The sequence below is a fragment of the Brassica napus genome, chromosome C7 (genome assembly GCF_020379485.1).
Source record: "Brassica napus cultivar Da-Ae chromosome C7, Da-Ae, whole genome shotgun sequence".
In the NCBI taxonomy this organism is placed as follows: domain Eukaryota; kingdom Viridiplantae; phylum Streptophyta; class Magnoliopsida; order Brassicales; family Brassicaceae; genus Brassica; species Brassica napus.
Genome location: NC_063450.1, coordinates 6,854,348 through 6,874,591, shown reverse-complemented (window position 1 = coordinate 6,874,591; position 20,244 = coordinate 6,854,348). Strand labels below are relative to the sequence as shown.

The following is a 20,244-nucleotide window of genomic DNA, read 5'->3' as shown; positions in this document are numbered from 1 at the left end:
ATGAGGCACAAAAGAGGCTGAACCAGCAAATGATGGAGATGATGCAGAGGATGTATCCGAACGAAGTGTTCCTGAACGTGCAAGACCCGTAATTTTTTTTTCTTTTCAAAAACTCGGAATGTTTTATTTTTTATTTGTACAACTTTGAATATTATCTAATATGTTTTCAATTTTAATTTTAATTTTATATTTTCGAATTTAAATTTCAAAAATTTTTTTTTTTAAAAAAAAATTAATTTTTTTTGAAATTCCGAGGAAATGAACCCTTGGAAATTTCCGACGAACATTTCCTCGAAATATACCGAGGGACTCCTTCCTCGGAATATACCGAGGGACTCATTCCTCGGAATTTTCTGAGGGCTCCGTTCCTCGGAAATTCCCGATTAAAATTCCGAGGAACATTTCGTCGGAACTTCCGAGGATTGGACCATCGGAAAGTCCATCGAAATATCCCGAGGAAGTTCTCCCTCGGTATATTCCGAGGACCTTTCCGACGAACTGGTGGTCCTCGGAGTTTCCTCGGAAATTCATTTCCTCGGAATTCCGTCGGAAATTTCCGAGGGATTTCCGAGGAAAAATGAATTTCCGAGGACTTGTTTCGTCCGTATGTCGTCGGAATAACGTTATTCCGACGACACACCGACGATTTTTTCCCTCGGTATGCCGCTATTTTCTTGTAGTGATTATTTGATAATAATTTTCTTTCTAATATTGTGACATGTGTTTAAATATATAATGATTAAAAATATATATAATAAGATAATAAATTTCTTTTTTGAAAAAACTACATTTATATTTCACATCTACATTTAGGTTTAAGGTTCCACATATTATTTCTACAAAACACAATAGTATTTACAAGAAAAGTATTACCTCTGATTTTCTTTAATTTCTTGATGCAACTCAACTTTTTATTGTCCTTATTACATCTTTTAAGTTTTTGATACAACATAATTTTTAATTTTGATATTGTTGTTGTACATGAGTATGTGTGAATATGATGGATATGTGTTTGTATGTATAAGACAAAATAAATAAATAATTAAACATAATTTTTTTTCTAATAAAAATAAAATAGTTGTATAAAAATCTAAAAGAAAAACTAATTATAAAATAACTAATTTCTTTTTAAAAGTCTAAATAAAATAAAAATTAGAAAAATTATCTTACTTTATTTATAATTAACTAACTTTACTTTTAATAATTTTGTGTTAAAAAAATAAAAACAAGAATTAACTTCAAACATTTCACCTGATATGATTGTGACATGTGTCAATTAAAAAAAATAGATTGTGAATGTGTAAATACAAACTTCTTATTTTCCTAAAATCCTAAAAAAAAGAGATTTCTAAAAACAAATTTCTTTTCTAATCTTAACCAATTAAGATTCTTTTTTCTTTAAAAAAAAAAAAATCTTGACTAGAGAGAATGTAAAATTTTATTTAATAGTATTTTTTTACTAAAAAAGTTAATGATAAACATGATAGTAATAATTATTTAATTAATAAGAAAAATTGTAAAAATATTAGTGATATTGAAAAAAATTAATTTTGAAAATGCAACTTTTAAAAATACTTAATATTAACTGGAAATAATTATTTAATAGAAATTTTATTTTTCTAAATCCTAAACAAAATATAATTGTAAAAGATTATGTAATATAACTTCCTTTTTAAAAATCCTTAAAAACTGTAAAAGGATATTTGATAATTGCTCTCTTTTTTTATAAATAAAATTCTAAACAAAAGAAATTTGTATCATATTTTTAAGTCGTAACCAAACGAGAATTGTAAAAATTTATTTGATAATATTATTAAGAGAGTATTTGATGATGGACATGATCCTAAAATTTATTAGTTAAAAAGAAGTGTAAAATTAGTATTGATACGAATAATAATTTTAAAATTATTTATTAATAACTAAAATAGCTATTTCATAGCAATTTTTTTTTCTGAAATTCTAAAGAGAAGATAATTGTAATAGGTTATATGACAGCAATTTTTCTTGTCTAAAATCTTAATAAAAATGGTAGAAGAGTATTTAATATTATTTTTTATATATTTTTAATTGTAAATAAAAAGGATATTTATAAAATATATTGTTTTCCTTTTATTAAAAAGTCCTAGAAAAATAAAATTTTAAAGACTTATTTAATGAAATATTAAATTTTAGTACATAAGAACATGTATAATGTTGTCATTGACTCGATTGGTGTATTTGACTTTCTTTTTTTTACTTTTCATTCAATTTTTTATTTCGGGTTGTGTTTAGTTTAAAAGTTTAGGTATAATATTTTCTCTAATCCTAACTACAAAGTTTATAACAATTAATCTATGCACAATGATTATAAAATACAAATATTTACTTGAACTTATATATGAAAACGGTTTTTATTATAAAATAAATCTCAAACAAAATATGTAAAAACAATCATCAAACTATAATAAAATGATTTATTATTTTATGGTTTTATTAAATTAAAACATCAAACAAGATAACGGGCTCGTATCTTGTAAATTATATAGATTTGGTCAAAGATATTTTGGTTAAGAAACTGAACTAACCAATTATCGAATCAAACCATAACCAAATGAATTTAGTTAACTGCCGATATAACCGAACCTGATTCAAAAACAAAAGGTTCTTCTATGGGCCTTTCTGACATTATATATAGGCTTGCTTTTGAGTCTTAGAACTACTATTCGTGCAACCAAACACACCTTTTGTTCGTTATAAGGCAGCCCGTGCGTCTATAAATAAAACAAAGGCAAAGAAAATAACAGACAAAAATTGTGGATCGGAGAGCTGCGAAGCCTGGGAATTGTCGTGACCGCCCTTGGTCGTTCTTCTCTGATCTTCGACTTCTTTGTGACAAAATCATGTCTCTCTCGATTGGGTTCTCCAATTCTGTAGCGGGATAAGAGAAAAGTTCACACTTTCGGATTCTCTCGTAACCAATCTAGGGTTTCGCTCTGAGTTTTGGTCTGTGATCGTGGGAGAGAATGTCTCGGTGTTACCCGTTCCCACCACCTGGTTATGTACGAAACGAAACTCGGGATGAGTCTCTGATCGGATCGATCAAGGTTTGTTGAGCAATTAGAAAAAAAAACCATGGCTTTGGTTTTTACTGCTTTGAATGTCCTTAGCTCATGTGATTTCTGAATGCTCAGCTTCCTGTTTCACGAGTTTTGGTTCATTGTTCGATCTTGTCTGAAAATTGAAAAACTTGATTTGGCTTGAAAGAAAGAGAAAGCATGAAAGTTCACTTACTTAAAAACTGTAAAAGCTTGAAACTTTGATTAACTGCAACTCTTTAAATGGGTTGGGTTAAGATAAACAAGTCAAAGTAGATGACTTTGTGAAGGAAACTTAAGGCATTAGAGTATGTTATTGTGTCTCTTTCTTTTGTCCTTCCCAATGGTTTTGAAAGTTATGGACACTAACTGTTGTTGTTCCATTGGTTTTGAAAACGCAGGGGACAAAGGAGGAAGTTAAGAGAGATAGAAAACACAAGAAGGACAAAAAGAGGAAGGAGAGAGATACTGAGGCTGACAACAGTAGCAAGAAGTTTGATGATGGTCGCGGATTAGTAACAAACAATGAGCTTGAGTGCTTGGAGAAGAGCTCCCTTACAGTGGAACTTGAGCATCAAACGTCGTCTCAGAATTCTTGTGATAGCAGACCGAATCATATTCAGAGTCCGCTCCTCCCCGATGGTAGGCAGTACGGCTCTGGTGAGTTTGTTTGTTTACTTGTTGTTGGGTCTGTTTTGCTTCACGTGATGATGATGACACTCTTTCTTCAAATTATTGGATTTGAAGAAACCAGCATACGGGTCTTGTTACATGGCAAAGAGCATGAACATCAAGATGCTGAGGTGATGCTTACCAACAAGGATCATAGCGAGTCCCTTGCTCATACTTCTGCAAATGAAGCTCCACTAGACCCTTTAATTGTCTGCCAAGAGAAGAGAAAGAGAGAAATCACAACAAAGCTCAGTAAAGAGAAGAACGCAGTTCCTCTAGAATCAGACAGACAAATCAGTAAGCCACTAGGTAAAGAGACTCATCAAGAAACTGTTGGAGCTTCGAAGCTATGCAGAAAATGCCCTTCTTCCACGGCTGTGCGGTTCTTGGATCTCATCGAGAACTGGGCTCCTGATCTTGTCGAGAGCAAGCTCATTGACACTGAAGATCAAGAATTGTGGCTGGTCATGAAGGTTGGTGCTAAAAGACATCATCATCAAGTTAACAATCAGACAACAAGCAATGGAAGAAGTTCGATAGTGTGGCCAACTGCTCGGTTTCTTCCAGAAGCCGAACTACACGCATTGCCATTCACTGTTCCGTTCTGATTTTCTCAAAGCTTTGGTTCATAGAGGAGTTGACATGACCAGCAAATTGTTTCCCTATATGTATTTTTAGATAGCATTAAAACTTGGAGATATATATGTGATTCTTTGCAGATGCACAGTTATATATAGTCGACAAAAAAAAAACAGATATATAATAGTAAATCATTTTCATCATTATGTGCCTCTGTGTACTACTCATAAAATCCGTAATGGTGCCGCCATGAGTAGAGACATTGGAGAGCTGAGTGAGTTTGACGAAGGAAAGCCAGACTTGAGCAGAGAAGAGCCGGACTTGAGAAGAGAAGAACAAGACTTGAGCAGAGAAGAATCAAATGAGCTAGCCAGTTTGTGGAGTGGACCAGTAACCAGATCAAGACTGAGAGCACAAGAGAAGAGCCTCCAACACTTAGCCAAATCCAAGGGGCTTAAATCAGAATAGGAGAACCAAGATAAACCAGCTTGTTGGTTTAATTTTATTTTAGTGTAATTTGATTTCATTTAAATTAAACCAATTTCAGGTAGGATTATGATTTATTAAAAACCAATTTCGATTGGGTTTAGATTAGGAATTAGATTAAACCAGCTTGGTTTATGATTAGGGTTGCTAGGGGTTTTCTATTTATCTTTCTACGCAGACTTTGTGAAAGTCATTCAACTTTTCAATCAAAAATTTACAGCAAAGAGTTGTCTCGTTTCCTGCTTTCTCTGTTCAGCTAAAGGAACATTGATCTCACCTTAGGGAAGGAATTCCTTAGTGAAAACCATCTTAGACAATACAGGGTAATCTTGTGTGTTTGAGTAGCAAACCATCTCTGTCGCCATTCCATAGCTTCAGAGAGAAGCAGGGAGATCAGGCTATACAACCAGCAACAAGGAAGAGAGTTGCAGCAAACCAGACCTTGATCTTTAGTGAACAGCAACTGGATGACCTAGCAGCCGAATTCTTCAATCAGATCATGAGAGGACGTGGCAGCAAGCAAAGGTGGGAGAGATCTGACCTAAAAACATCCAAGGAGAAAAATTTACTTATTTTGGATCAGTTTGGGCGCTGGTCTAGGGTTCCGCCAGAGACAAGAGAGAATATCCAGCTAGTTCCTGAGCTATCAACAAGCAAGGTTTGCAAAACAGGAAAACAAACTTCTAAGCCATGCTCACAAATGGCGGAGAAGGAACCTGAGAAGGTACCTGAGATTGAATCAATCCTAAACATTCCTTTTCGAGGAGAACATTCAGTAATTCCACTGAAGCAAGAGGAGCACGTACCAGTAGCCTTGAGTGGTCATACCCTTGACCTAACCGAGGATAAAGAGGAAGAAAAACTTGATGCGGTGCTTGTAGTTCATAAGGAGTCATCTGCGACTTTGATTGAACAAGGTGGATTCATTAGATATGCTTCTGACTATTCACTGATCAGGCCTCTTGTTTGTGTGAAATTCAGTCTCATGGACCACTTAAAACTTGTCAAAGAGCTGCACAACTTCATCTTTGAACCAGGAGGAAAGCTATATGAGTTTAAGAGCAACAACAACATTCTGGTGCAAAGAGCAACATCAAATCTGAGTATGCACGAAACACTCATCTTCAATGAGCAGGATTTGAGGTCAAATCCTTTTAAAGGAAGAGGGGGGAGTGTAGCTCAAATCAGCAGCAAAGACAGGATAAAAGAAAGCAAGTCGAATTGCATCAACTACATAAAGACTTGCAGCTTTGGCCTCATCATCCTAGACCAAGACAAAACGTGATTCATGCTGATATGAGGTCTATGGAGAGCTTGTATCACACGCCATCAATGTGTGGAATGACCAGGGATGGCCCAGGAGAGGCAAGGCACGGTCCTAGACTCAAGAGTGAGTATGGGGATCATTGTACACGACCTCCTGATCAGGAGAATCATGTCAGGCGATTCACTTTGATTTTAGATCAAGTTATGCTGAGAGATGACCAGAACTAGCTTATTCTTGGTCAGATGGGATTAGTACGACCACTAAAGTGTGGTACGAATCTTTACAGCCATAGCAGTGTATGAGAAGCATGATATGAATGCGTTTATCTTAGAAGGTTCGGATTTGAGGACAAATCCTTTTAAAGGAGGAGGGGATGGTGCAGCCATGAGTAGAGACATTGGAGAGCTGAGTGAGCCTGACGAGGGAGAGCCAGACTTGAGCAGAGAAGAGCCAGACTTGAGCAGAGAAGAACCAAATGAGCTAGCCAGCTTGTGGAGTGGACCAGTAACCAGATCAAGACTGAGAGCACAAGAGAAGAGCCTCCAACACTTAGCCAAATCCAATGGGCTTAAATCAGAAGAGGAAAACCAAGATAAACCAGCCTGTTGGTTTAATTTTATTTCAGTGTAATTCGATTTCATTTAAATTAAACCAATTTCGGGTAGGATTAAGATTTATTAAAAACCAATTTCGATTGGGTTTAGATTACGAATTAGATTAAACCATCTTGGTTTATGATTAGGGTTGCTGGGAGTTTTCTATTTATCTTTCTACGCAGACTTTGTGAAAGTCATTCAACTTTTCAATCAAAAACTTACAGCAAAGAGTTGTCTCGTTTCCTGCTTTCTCTGTTCAGCTAAAGGAACATTGATCTCACCTTAGGGAAGGAATTCCTTGGTGAAAACCATCTTAGACAATACAGGATAATCTTGTGTCTTTGAGTAGCAAACCATCTCTGTCGCCATTCCATAGCTTCAGAGAGACGTCCATAGTCCAGCAGAGTGCTAGTAGCCTCCACGGACAACCCTCTTTCATTCCCCTTCAAGTGATCCAGGAGCAGAAGCCATACCCAAGCTGCACCACATAAGGACTATATGTTCGAATCAAGACTAATAGAATCAAGTGTTATAAAAAAAAAATCAAAGTTAATTTTACATCAGGGTGACTCACTCGAATCTCCTTGCTCCTAGAGTGACTAACTGGACTTGAAATATAAATGAATAGCTTGTAACAAAGAGACTATAGAGCATACAAAACCATTTGGTTTTGGTTTTGGTTTTGGTTTTTGTATGTTCGAGTTTTGAAAAATTTCTTAAAATACGCTAACTTGCATACCATTTTTTAAAAACATATTCAATCAAAAATATCTTAACATTTAAGTTAAGTGATTATTGTTTGAGAGAATTTCAATTTTACCACAAATTTGAAACTACTTTTCAAATTATCTTTAGATAACCATTTTCAAAATACTTTAACTTTGTGATAAAAGATTATATTAATTTTTTTAATTATTTATAAATGTTTAAAAGTAATTTATAAACTATTTATAAAAGCATATAAACTCAACCTCCCACTCTAACTACTAAATTATATACAATAATCACTAAACTCTAAACCCAAATGTTAAATTATTTTTGAAAATTGGTAACCAACTCTCTTATTTGTAGGGTTTAGTATTTTGGGGTAGAGTTGGGTTTATAAACTTCTACAAATAATTCTTAAATATTTATTAATGATTTAAAAGAGTTAGTTTTGTTTTTATAAGAAATTTAAAGTATTTTTGAAATTATTATCTTTTAAAAGTAAATTTGAAAACAATATCATATTTAAGGTAAAGTTAGAATTCTCCCAGTTTTCTTCTTTAACTTCTTTTTTGTTTTGTTGGTTTAACGAAACTATAAAATTGGTTTAGCTCAAACAAACGAATAAAAATAAAAATAAATTAGATGGTATTTATAACCTGTCATATTTAATTTAAATATTTAAATTTTAAATTTAGTTTTGGATAATATTAAGAAGATTATTGAAACCAGAATTTGCGTGAAGTTTTTGATGATTTTAAAAATTAAGAGATCTATAAAGATTAACTAAATTAAACAAATATTTTATGAGTTTTTATCAATTTTTGTATGAATTTTCATTAGTTTATTTACTATTACTTATTTTACATATATTTCATTACTCAAAAAGTTTTTTTTTCTAATATATATATATATATATATGTTTTCTAAAAAACGTTCAAAACACTTTTACATAAAATCTGGTTATTTGATATTAATATAGCTCTTTGTTTTTAATAATTATTGTATTTACACTTGTGTTGTTTTCTTGATTTATTTTTACTTTTTAATTTTTTGTTCATATAAATATAATTTATTTATGATCGACCTATGTAGTTTTCTTGATTTCAAATTTTGTTGTTTAAAATTGTGTTACAATCTTTATGTGTATGTGTTTTTTTTGTTATAAAGATTTTCGTTATATACATGATATTTCTATAGTTGAGTTGTATAAGTAAAATTATAAGAAGTTTATAAAATATAATAGAATTACAAAGTCAATGATAACTAATTTTTAATAGAGTTTTTTTAAATCATTACCAATAAATCACTTATATATTAAAAGAGAAACATTTACAATAAATGTGTTAACACACACATTGACACGCGTCAATCTCACAATCATTTCAACTTTATAATGTTTACGTATCAGCCTCACAGTCATTTAGCAATTAATGTGTTCACACACTAATTTTTTTAACTTTATCGCAAACAATTTAATGTGTTCACACACTATTTTTTTAATCAGCTCATTTTTAGTTTCCGTATTTTTAAATTTGTATTAGTGAAATGAAGTTCTCTCCGGGAAAGTACTGAATAATATCATTGTTCAAAGAAATAAATTACAAAATCATTAAGATTCACATCAACTAAAATGTCGGAATGTGAATGTTTTTAGAGGTTGCTAGGGCCTGCCCTCCAGTATCTCATTTACTCTTTGCAGACGATAGTCTTTTCTTTTGCAAAGCTCAAAAGCAGGAATGTCAGACAATTCTTAGGATTCTTAAGGAATATGGGTTTCGGGACAACAAATAAATTTCAAAAAATCATCTGTTCAATTTGGACACAAGATTGAAGAAGCCACAAGACAGGAACTACGAGATATTTTAGGCACACAAAACTTAGGAGGAATGGGGTCATATTTGGGCATCCCGGAAAACCTGGGGGATCAAAAGTACAAGTTTTTGGATTCGTCCAGGATCGTCTAAATAGCAGAGTAAATGGTTGGACTTTTAAGTTTTTCACCAAAGGGGGTAAGGAAGTGATTATAAAGTCTATGGTTACAGTTCTGCTAAATCATGTGATGTAATGTTTTCGAATTCTGAAAACGGCAATGAAGAAGTTAACTACTCTTGTGGCACAATTCTGGTGGAGAACAGGGGGTAATACGAGAGGCATGCATTGGAAATCGTGGGAAAAAATGTGTAGTTCTAAGGATGATGGAGGGTTGGAATTCAAAGATCTCATAGATTTTAACACAGCTATGCTTGGGAAACAATTTTGGAGATTAATGGATAAACCGAATACATTATTCTCTCGGGTTTTTAAAGGGAGGTATTTCAGGAATACATCACCCCTGGAACCCATTAGATCGTACTCGTCATCTTATGGATGACACAGTATTGTCTCTGCTAGATCTCTGGTTAGCAAAAGACTAATCAAAAGGGTGGGAACATGATCATCTATCTCAGTATGGAATGACCCTTGGCTTCCATCCACACGCTCGAGACCAGCAAATAAAAATCAACACAATCTTTACCCAGAACTGACAGTGGATGCTCTCATCGATGGAACATCGCGATAATGGAATTTACAGGTTATTAGGACTCTGGTGGATCCACAAGATGTGAAAATTATTAAAAGTATTCATTTAAGTAGATTTCATACAGAAGATCGGAATGATTGACATTTCACAAACAATGGGAAATACACGGTTAAATATGGATATGAAGTGGAACAAGTGTATCTGGATAGAGAAAGTATGCCACCCCTATATGGTCCTTCGGTATCCCCGCTGAAGGCGTTTTGTTGGAAAGTACGCTGCCCACCTAAGATGAAACATTTTTTATGGCAACTACTGACATGATGTATACCGTTTAAGAAAAAAATTGAGGTCACGAGGAATGAAAGGAGATACAATTTACGACCGATGCGGAGCTCCCGAGGAGTCAATTAATCATGTATTTTTTGAATGTCCACTGGCGATCCAAGTATGGGCACTTTCACGGATCCCAACAAATCCATACATATTTTCCACTCAATCATTGTTTACCAATATGGATCATCTATTTTGGAGAGTCTCCTCCGAAATGGAGGATCATCACTTTGCATGAATTCTCTGGTATATATGGAAAGGTAGAAACAAGAAAGTTTTTAGCAATTTTGGATATAGACCCGAGAGATACTCTCAAATTGGCAGAAACAAAATCGTTACTCTCGGCGGAAGCACAAAACTCCCAGACTCAGGGAATGGACCACACTCAATTATCGGTACCATCGTCAATACCGAATATATCAGGTAGATGGTGTTTTACGGACGGATCCTGGAAAATTCAGGATATATATTCAGGACAAGGATGATGTAGTACTCTAGAAGGTTATGATGGACTAATGGGAGCAAGGAATACAAGAGCGAGTCAGTCGCCACTACACTCGGAGATCGCCACTACACTCGAAGATAGAGGCTCTCATATGGGCAATAGAATGTATGAGGAACCTTAGACAGTTCTGGGTTACTTTTGCAACGGATTGTGGATTGTGCTCAATTGGTGAAGATGGTTTCGGTACCAGAGGAGTGGCCAGCCTTTGCAAGCTATTTGGAGGACATAATTTTTTGAAGAGAAGTTTCAACAGCTCAGAGATCATTCATATACCACGAACACATAACTCAAGGGCGGGCAGTCTCGCACGCAGTGCAAGGAAACAACGGTATTTTGTCGTTCATATGGATGCAGAGCTACCAGTGTGGTTTGCAGAATCTATATGAGTCTCCTTATGTTACTGACAAAAAAAAGAATGTTTTTAGAAATTGATAGTTTCGTATCTTGCCGAACTTGGCCATGATTGAGGTTTATGCATACGAAATCCACAAATAATTGTGATTGGTTATGAATTAAGGAAACTGGGGTGAAAAACTTCACACACAAAGTTAGATCTTTAGTTTAGCCAAATATTGTTTTTTTACAAAGTTTTCATATCATACCAAGAATTAGAAACATAATCAGATTGTTAGAAAAAATCAGAAATCATAAAAGCTTTAAAAGAAAAGAAAATTTCGCGAAATCAATCGAAAAACAAAATTCATGTACCAAGTGAATAGATTACATTATTTTTGACGCAACTCTAATCCATTTCACTTGATTGTATCGTGTTTTTATCATATTTACCAAGAACTTTTATAAGAAAGTACACGTTATTGGGTATAGACTATGTCAAATTTTTAACATGTCCAACAATATTGACACGACGCCCAACCAATTTTATTGGTATTCCAATAATTATGTATGTAAAATAAGATCAACATATTAGTTTTACATTTATTTATTTTCCTTTATATTTGTAGAAGAAATTAAATATGAGTAAAATATTTGGATCCGAAAAACCAAACCGAACTTGATTTGAAAGTAATACCAAACACAAACTAAAACCGATAAAGTACTCAAATGAATCTAAAACTTTAATATCCGGAAAACCAGATCCATATCCGATTCAAACTGAAATATTTTGGATACCAAAAATATCTAAACCATAATTATATACTTAAATATATTAGTTAATTTAAATTTTATATCTATTAGATATTCATTAATATGAAAATATCTAAAATAACAAAATATATTCAAAATACTGAAAATATATCTTTTTTCTCCATCTAAATATTTAAATTGAAATATTTTATGTAAATTTAAGTATTTAGTCTTAAATTATTTAAATTTTTATGTTTTATATTATTTTTATTTTTGGATTTTGAGGATTAAGTATATTTGGATTTTTGTTAAAAAATACATAATTAAAATAGTTCCCGAACTCAAACCTGAACCGAACCTGCAATGATTCAAACCAAATCCAATCCAAATTTAAACCGAAATTTGTAAATATCTGAATCATATTTAAATTTCTAAATCTAAAAATCAAAATCCAAATAGATTAACTGAATCCGAACGGATATCTGAATGCCAATCCTTTAAAATAATTATATAACAAATCTCTTATTACAACGTAAAATAAATAATCTAATCAATTATTTCACCTCGTGCACGGTGCAGATTATTATCTAGTTTAACTAATTATTAAAAGTGCATAGATCAATAATGGAATCTCAAAATATATATTTTACCAATAACCCCGTTAACCGATTTTTGTTTTGGACGAAAAAAAAAACGATTTTTGTTTGGATTTGCTTCTGGCTTCCGGTTTTCCAATTCTTGGAACGAATTTCGGTTTAGTTTGGTTTGGTGTTTTCTCCCAACCTAACCACGCAATTGTAGATTCTGAATGCTTCTTTTGACCGTTAGATCTAAAGTTAAGTAGAACATCGAACGGGGAATATCGAGTGAAGCGTACACATTGCGAAGCATGATATAAATCCCCATCAAAAAAGACTTTCACAAGGTCGTTCTTTGACAAATAGGAAAAAAAAAACCTGAAACCCATCGGAGAGGAGATCGAGATTAGAGCGAAGAATGATCGCAGACGGAGCAGGAGAAGATGAAGAGAAATGGCTCGCCGCCGGCGCTGCAGCTTTCAAGCAGAACGCATTTTACATGCAACGCGCTATTGTAATTCCGCTCTCTCTCTCTCTCTCTCTACTTTCTTCCCGTTCGTTTTTTCCTCCGGGAAAATTGAGAAGTTTCTAAAATTCGTTTGGGACTGTTCATATCATGACGTCGATGTTTGGAGTTAGATAGAAACCCTAATTTTGATTTTTTGGGGAAATCTTAGGACTCGAATAATCTGAAAGATGCTCTCAAGTATTCGGCTCAGATGCTTAGCGAGTTGCGGACTTCGAAGCTTTCACCTCACAAGTACTATGACCTCTGTGAGTTGTTGATCTCCGTCTCTTGATCATATGGTTCGTTTAATCCCTAAATTCAACTTAACTGTGGTTTGTGATGATTTGATTTGATGGTTTTAGATATGAGAGCTTTTGATGAGTTGAGGAAGCTTGAGATTTTCTTCATGGAAGAAACTCGGCGTGGCTGCTCAGTCATTGAACTCTATGAGCTTGTCCAGCATGCTGGTAACATATTACCACGTTTGTAAGTGACGGATACAATCCCTTTCTTGTATGTTTCTATGTATTAGGGAAGTGCCTTTTGGAAAATGGCTTGTTGATCATTTTAAGACCATTTCGTGTTTGTTTATTTTGTTTTTCCCTTGTGTAGGTATCTCCTGTGTACAGCAGGATCCGTTTACATCAAAACCAAGGAAGCTCCTGCCAAGGAAATTCTTAAAGATCTCGTTGAGATGTGCCGTGGGATTCAGCATCCTCTACGTGGTCTCTTCTTGAGAAGTTACCTTGCGCAAATTAGTCGAGATAAATTGCCTGATATTGGTTCTGAATATGAAGGGTAAGCTCTTTTACACACTCGTTTGGTTTGTATCTTCCTAGCAGCTGGGAGTCGCATTGGGGGGGGGGGGGGGGGGGGGATTCTTTCATATGCTTGTTTTGATGTAATTTAGGATGTTTTCTGCTCAGTTAGCCATTTGTAAGCATCATGGTCCAATCTATTACGGTCAAGAAACTTTTGTTACTTACATACTCAAATCTAGATTCATCTAGTTGGTAACTCGTTTGCTACTTTCTGCAGAGATGCTGATACAGTCACGGATGCGGTGGAGTTTGTACTACTGAATTTTACCGAGATGAATAAACTCTGGGTCAGAATGCAACACCAGGTGAGTCATGACTGTTATACACCCTTCTACTTAATTTAAAAACGAGCTTGCCAGAATGATTGCGCTTAATGGAGAAATATATGTACTATGAGGTCATAATTCTGATCATGCATTGTGAATCATTACCCTTTGATGCTTATTCGAGGCTTGCTTTCGGGCTTTCTGGTCTGCAGGGACCTGCTCGGGATAAGGAGAAACGGGAGAAAGAGAGGAGTGAGCTTCGTGACCTTGTAATATGACTTTATTACAGCTGGTAACATTGTTCTGAAAGTGCCTACCATTCGATATGTACTGATGGAAGCGTGCGTTCCTCACATATCAGGTTGGAAAGAACCTTCATGTGCTGAGCCAGTTGGAAGGTGTAGACCTTGATATGTACAGAGATACAGTTCTTCCTAGAGTCTTAGAGCAGGTAAATATTATATCTTATAAACGAACATACATATGAAAAGTTAACATATTCCTTAGGTAAAAGCTGATTTTGTCCGACGATTTCTCAGATAGTGAACTGCCGAGATGAGATTGCCCAATATTACCTAATGGACTGTATCATTCAAGTTTTTCCCGACGAGTATCACTTGCAAACTCTTGATGTGCTTCTTGGAGCTTGTCCACAACTTCAGGTAGTCTCAAATTCTCAATATCATAGCTGGCAATTTGGCTGTATTAGACAAGAAATCCTGCATGTTCCTTCGATATGTACTAGTATCAACTGTATTTTTGGATTTTTCATGTAAGTAGATACTAATCTCCTGTGTTTTTCACTTTCTCTCTTCTCAGCCATCGGTTGACATTATGACAGTGCTTTCACGTTTAATGGAGAGATTGTCAAGTTATGCTGCCTTAAATACTGAAGTTTTGCCTTATTTCCTGCAAGTGGAAGCTTTCTCAAAGTTGAATAATGCAATTGGAAAGGTAACATTTATGTTAGGCCGCGATCAACTTTATGGGTATGTGCGGTTGCAGTTTTGGTTTCCGTAAAAGAGGAGGAAAGTAATGCTAGCTTAGAAATCCTGATGACCTGACTTGTTAGTATCAAGCAAAGCATGGATAAGACGCGAATATTTTGTTGCTTGATATTCCTTTCTTAGTTAAAACTCTTCACTTTAGATGATTCCATCAGCGTGTAGATTCTAGAAACGTGCAGTGTTCTTCATGTGTTGAATGTATTCGCTTCAAAACATGACCCGTTCCGCATTTTTTTGTTCCTTCTTAAATTACGTGGTTTTGATGTCTTTTTTCATTCGATGGTAAACATTTCTTTAACGAAATACTATGATGTTGCAGGTGATAGAAGCACAAGAAGACATGCCAATTCTGAGTGCAGTAACCCTATATTCTTCGCTTCTCAAGTTTACTCTTCATGTTCACCCTGATCGGCTTGATTATGCGGACCAAGTTTTGGTCAGTATTCTTTTCTCTTCTTAAGCCAAGTTTAAATACGTCTTATCTTTTCAGAATTTCAGTATTTAGACAAACTTTTCTTTCTATCATTGCCAAATATTGACAAATTCATGATAGCTGTGTCAGAAGATAGCCAATCTTGTATTGTTCTATTATATGTGTGTGCTTTATATACAAGTTACATTTTCAGAAAATTTCATACTAAATGTTATACTGGAATAAGATAAACTGGATGGAAGAGTGTGAATTTGATGTTCTCCATTTTCTCTCCCTAGGGATCATGTATTAAACAACTGTCTGGAAAAGGAAAGATTCATGACACCCGTGCAACAAAGGAGCTTGTCACCCTTTTAAGTGCTCCTCTAGAGAAGTATAACGATGTTGTTATCGCCCTTAAACTAACAAACTATCCCCTTGTACTGGATTACCTTGATAGCGAGAACAAGAGAGTAATGGCTACTGTTATAATTCGAAGCATTATGAAAAACAAGACTATTATTGCTACAGCAGAGAAGGTAGGATACCTTCGCGCACTTGCCTTTTGGTTGAACCATTTGTATGATAAAATTAAATTTCTTTGTCTTGTTTACTTATGGTAGGTTGAAGCATTGCTTGAACTGATCAAAGGACTTATCAATGACCTGGATGAGCCGCAAGGTCTTGAGGTTGTTATAAGCATTTAGTGATGCTTTCCATCTTGTGCTTCGAGACCTGTTCTCTCATTTATTTGTTGATTTAAAAAAAAAAAGATTCAGAACCCCAAAAGAAAGTTGAATTTTGACCTTTTAACATATGTTTCTACGCTTTTAGGTTGATGAAGATGACTTTGAGGAGGAGCAAAATTCTGTTGCGCGTCTCATTCACATGTTATATAGTGATGACCCGGAAGAGATGTTTAAGGTGCATGAATCTCTGGCACATTTAGATTCACTATCATCTCTTTATGTTGACATTAGGCATTCTAGTTATTGGCTTGTATTTAGAATTTTTATGTTTCAGGGTGTCAGTTTTATTGCATTCATTACCAGTTGGTTCTATTCTTGTTTGAATATACCTAGTTGGTCATATAGTGTACTTCAACATTGTTTTAAGGTTTCAGTCTTTGAAGTTGTTCAACTGAATTTCAGATTATCAGTGTCCTCAAGAACCATTTCCTGACAGGAGGGCCAAAGCGCTTAAAGTTCACCATTCCACCCCTTGTTGTGTCTGCTCTGAAGGTTTGATTTCTTAAACGAAGTTATTGAAAATGCATAGCGTTTAAGTGTTGTGATGCCAATCTTCAAAGCTCATCAGAAATCTGTGTTGAGTTGGGCTTGCGATGACATGGTTTTGTTGTTTCCTCTTATCTGTTATACCGCATAAAAGTGTATCTGATGTAGTGTGTGGGACTTATCTTCCTAAAAATATATTTTTGATCCTCTATTTTGTTTTAATTGTAGCTAATCAGGCGGTTGCCAGAGGAAGGAGACAATCCTTTTGGAAAAGAGGCTTCGGTGTCTGCTACTAAAATCTTCCAATTTCTAAATCAGGTAAGTTTTCATTTCTGGTTTTCTAAGTGGAACTTAGTTTCAGAGCTACATTTCCTTACTCAAACTTGGCTAAATCTAGTTCATACGAGCTGTTTGAGGACATTGAAAATTCTTAGTCGACAGTTGTTGTAGATTTAGCAAGGGGACCAATTGTATTGTTCCGACTCTGTTTGTCTTTTTACAGTTGTTGTCTTGATCTGCTGGAGTCTTTTTGGTTGTTGCAGATTATTGAAGCGCTACCTAGTGCTCCATCACCTGACTTGGCATTCCGATTGTACTTGCAATGTGCTGAGGTAAATCAGTTTCCCTATGTACGCATTAGTATGCAACTTGCATCAGTAAAATGCTCACATATTTTTCTTATATTCATCAGGCTGCGAATAAGTGTGATGAAGAGCCAATTGCATACGAATTTTTCACCCAAGCATACATCTTATACGAAGAAGAAATTTCGGTTAGTTATAATTCCTTGCTATCACTGTTTCCTGCCAAGGTGTCTAAACCAAAATAAGCGGGTGAGTTTTATACTCATACTCCCAAAATTTGTCTTTTAAACAGGACTCAAAGGCCCAGGTGACTGCTTTACAACTGATAATTGGAACGCTGCAAAGGATGCACGTATTTGGTGTTGAGAATAGAGACACTTTAACACATAAGGCCATGGGGGTATTTCCTTATGATATACTAATTTGTCTATGCTAGATTCAGTTCTCTGCTAAAATAGCTGATAAGGGCAAACTTATCATCTTGCAGTATTCTGCGAAACTTCTGAAGAAACCGGACCAATGTCGAGCTGTTTATGCCTGCTCTCATCTGTTTTGGCTAGAAGATCATGAGACCATACAAGATGGAGAAAGGTATTATTTTCGCGTGAGCAATAGAACACAATGTGTATTTTATCATCTCCCCATCTTATTTGTATATATTTCTGTGTACATTTGAAATCAGGGTTCTGCGTTGTCTCAAACGAGCGCTTAAAATTGCAAATTCGGCTCAACAAATGACCAGCGCAGCTCGGGGTAGTACAGGATCTGTTACCCTCTTCATCGAGATATTAAACAAGTATAATTCGTTTTGCTTTTTTTCTTCATCTCTTGCCTAGGGCGCAACATTATCTGTGTAAGTAAAGCTAATGTAAATGTAAAATGTGTAGGTACCTCTATTTCTACGAGAAAGGGATTCCACAGGTCACAGTTGAATCAGTGGAGAGCATGATCCAACTGATCAAGAACGAAGAATCGTTGACATCTGACCCATCTGCCGAATCGTTCTTTGCAAGTACGCTTCGGTTTATGGAGTTCCAAAAGCAGAAAGGCGGTGTTGTTGGTGACAGATACGAGCAGATAAAAGTATAGAAGATCTATGATACTGGTAACAAGAGTTTGTTTAAAACCCATTTTGGTTGGGTCTTTTTCAGAATCATGAAAGGACACTTTGTGTGTGTTGATTGCTGCTCGAAATGTATACCCGGTTTAGGTCTGGTTTATTATTCCTCGGAGTTTGAAGGCGGTTCAGGGTTTGTAACTTGTGGAATTTGCAGTGTTTATAAGAATCTTGCGTGATCACCGGTGGGGTGAATAATATGAGTTCAGCGTTGGGATAGTGGATGAAGTTCTCATAAAATACATAATTGTTTTCTATTGAAAGAGTGTCTTTTACCATTATAGCTGTTTTTAACTGTTATCATATCATTGTTTAATTAAGTTCATAATTTAGTTACCAAGAAGTTGTACAATGCAAAATTAAGATCCCTTGCAAGTAGCGACCTTTATGAGACATCAATTTATAGGCAAATACTCATCATGTGTATGGAAGCAAGACATGATATATGATTTTTTTTTCTTTTTTTTTTTGCGAATAATGAATGATATGAGTGTTGTTGCAGAAAATGCGACATAATCGATATAATAATTTAATAAACATTAATGGCAAAATAATAATAATAATAATCAGAAAGAATCCTTAAAATATTTCACCATTCAATATGAATCATTATCCGAGGGCCCGTCCCGTTTGATCCGCTGCGTGGCGGGTGCGGGTCGAGTGATTTGAAAAATTCGGTTCGCAGGTGCGGGTGCGGATTGAGTGATTTTTATGTAGGACGGGTGTGGGTCGGCCAAAATTCAACTGCGGGTACCCGCCAACCCGCAAAAAAAAAGATTTTTCTAAAAAAATATTATTTTTAAACAAAAAAATTTAAAAATTTATTTAATTTTAAATATAAATAGATTAATATTATTATTTTTAATAAAAAAAATATTTAAAATATTAAATTTTATTATTATTTTTAGGGAAATACCCTAGGATAGCACTAAAAAAGTTTTTGTCACAAATATAGACCGCAAGAATCAAAATGACCAAAATGTTTCATTAAAGATGTAAATATACACTTATACCTAGGCCTGAGCGTTCGGGTACCCGTTGGCGTTCAGATCGGGTTTTTCGGGTTTTCGGTTTTACGCTCATAGGTCCCATACTAAAATTTTATTAGTACGAGTCGGATTCGGATAATAACACTTCGGGTTCGGTTCAAAATTGTATTGCGTCTTAAAACCCATAAAGTAACCATATATCGTACGGATTCGGGTTGTACCGACTCAGTTCAGATATAACCGAAGTAAAAACAAAATTTTTGAAGCAAAACATAAAGAAAAACATCTAATTTAAATAAAAATTAATCTATCACACATAAAATTGATAAAATAACAATAAAATGTTAAATCAAGAATGAAAACAAACATCATTTGTAAACAATACATATTTTTTTTATAGAGAGTAGACTTTTTATTTCAATGAGCAAATTATAAAATACTTATTTATAACTAGTTGTGACGGAAAGGCGACGGCGACGATAATGGAGATTCTAGTGCGATGAAATTACGGTGGATTCGTGAGGTTATTCGGTTTGATTTGGTGAAGATTGATGAGGATTCTCATCCTTCCGGTGTTGTAATGGTGATTTCGGAATCCCAATTAGATATTTTCGCGATTGAGGGGAGTTACGAGAAGGATTCACAGATGGAAGGTCGTTATATGTTTAGATCTGATAAGGATCCGGGCTTTTAGATACGATGTGGGTGGATTGGGAAAGGTTACGGTGTGATTGGTTTCAAAGGCAATCGAGTTTGGATTTGTTATGGTCTGGGAAATTGGAGGTATGGAGTTTTCTCTCGATTTGGTTTTAATGGTGAGATTGGTGGTCTTGGGAATGGCTCGGTTTCCTTTTTTTGTGAGATTAGGGAATATCGTCGTGATTCTGAAGCTAGTACTTAACC

The 20,244-nt window shown here is 34.8% G+C and overlaps 2 protein-coding genes across 3 annotated transcripts; both read left to right on the top strand.

Annotated features, from left to right (window-relative positions):
- Positions 1 to 2,757: 2,757 nt before the first annotated feature.
- LOC106416501 lies at positions 2,758 to 4,528 on the top strand. 2 transcript variants are annotated; one of them, XM_013857396.3, is made up of 3 exons: positions 2,760 to 3,083; positions 3,476 to 3,734; positions 3,822 to 4,528. In XM_013857396.3, the coding sequence occupies exons 1-3, from the start codon at positions 3,003 to 3,005 to the stop codon at positions 4,352 to 4,354; spliced, it is 873 nt and encodes a 290-aa protein (XP_013712850.2). In that variant the 5' UTR covers positions 2,760 to 3,002; the 3' UTR covers positions 4,355 to 4,528. The 2 variants fall into 2 exon arrangements, with proteins under 2 accessions (XP_013712849.2, XP_013712850.2); XM_013857395.3 differs by having other exon boundaries at positions 2,758 to 3,083; positions 3,476 to 4,528.
- Positions 4,529 to 12,728: 8,200 nt separating this feature from the next.
- LOC106418243 (vacuolar protein sorting-associated protein 35A) lies at positions 12,729 to 18,633 on the top strand. The gene is made up of 21 exons (XM_013858905.3): positions 12,729 to 12,916; positions 13,080 to 13,176; positions 13,273 to 13,396; positions 13,523 to 13,708; positions 13,949 to 14,036; positions 14,210 to 14,266; positions 14,359 to 14,448; positions 14,537 to 14,659; positions 14,817 to 14,951; positions 15,324 to 15,440; positions 15,716 to 15,955; positions 16,040 to 16,105; positions 16,251 to 16,340; positions 16,568 to 16,657; positions 16,880 to 16,969; positions 17,194 to 17,262; positions 17,343 to 17,423; positions 17,528 to 17,635; positions 17,723 to 17,826; positions 17,918 to 18,031; positions 18,123 to 18,633. Exons 1-21 carry the CDS (start codon positions 12,821 to 12,823, stop codon positions 18,322 to 18,324), a joined length of 2,367 nt encoding a protein of 788 aa, XP_013714359.1. The 5' UTR covers positions 12,729 to 12,820; the 3' UTR covers positions 18,325 to 18,633.
- Positions 18,634 to 20,244: the final 1,611 nt, after the last annotated feature.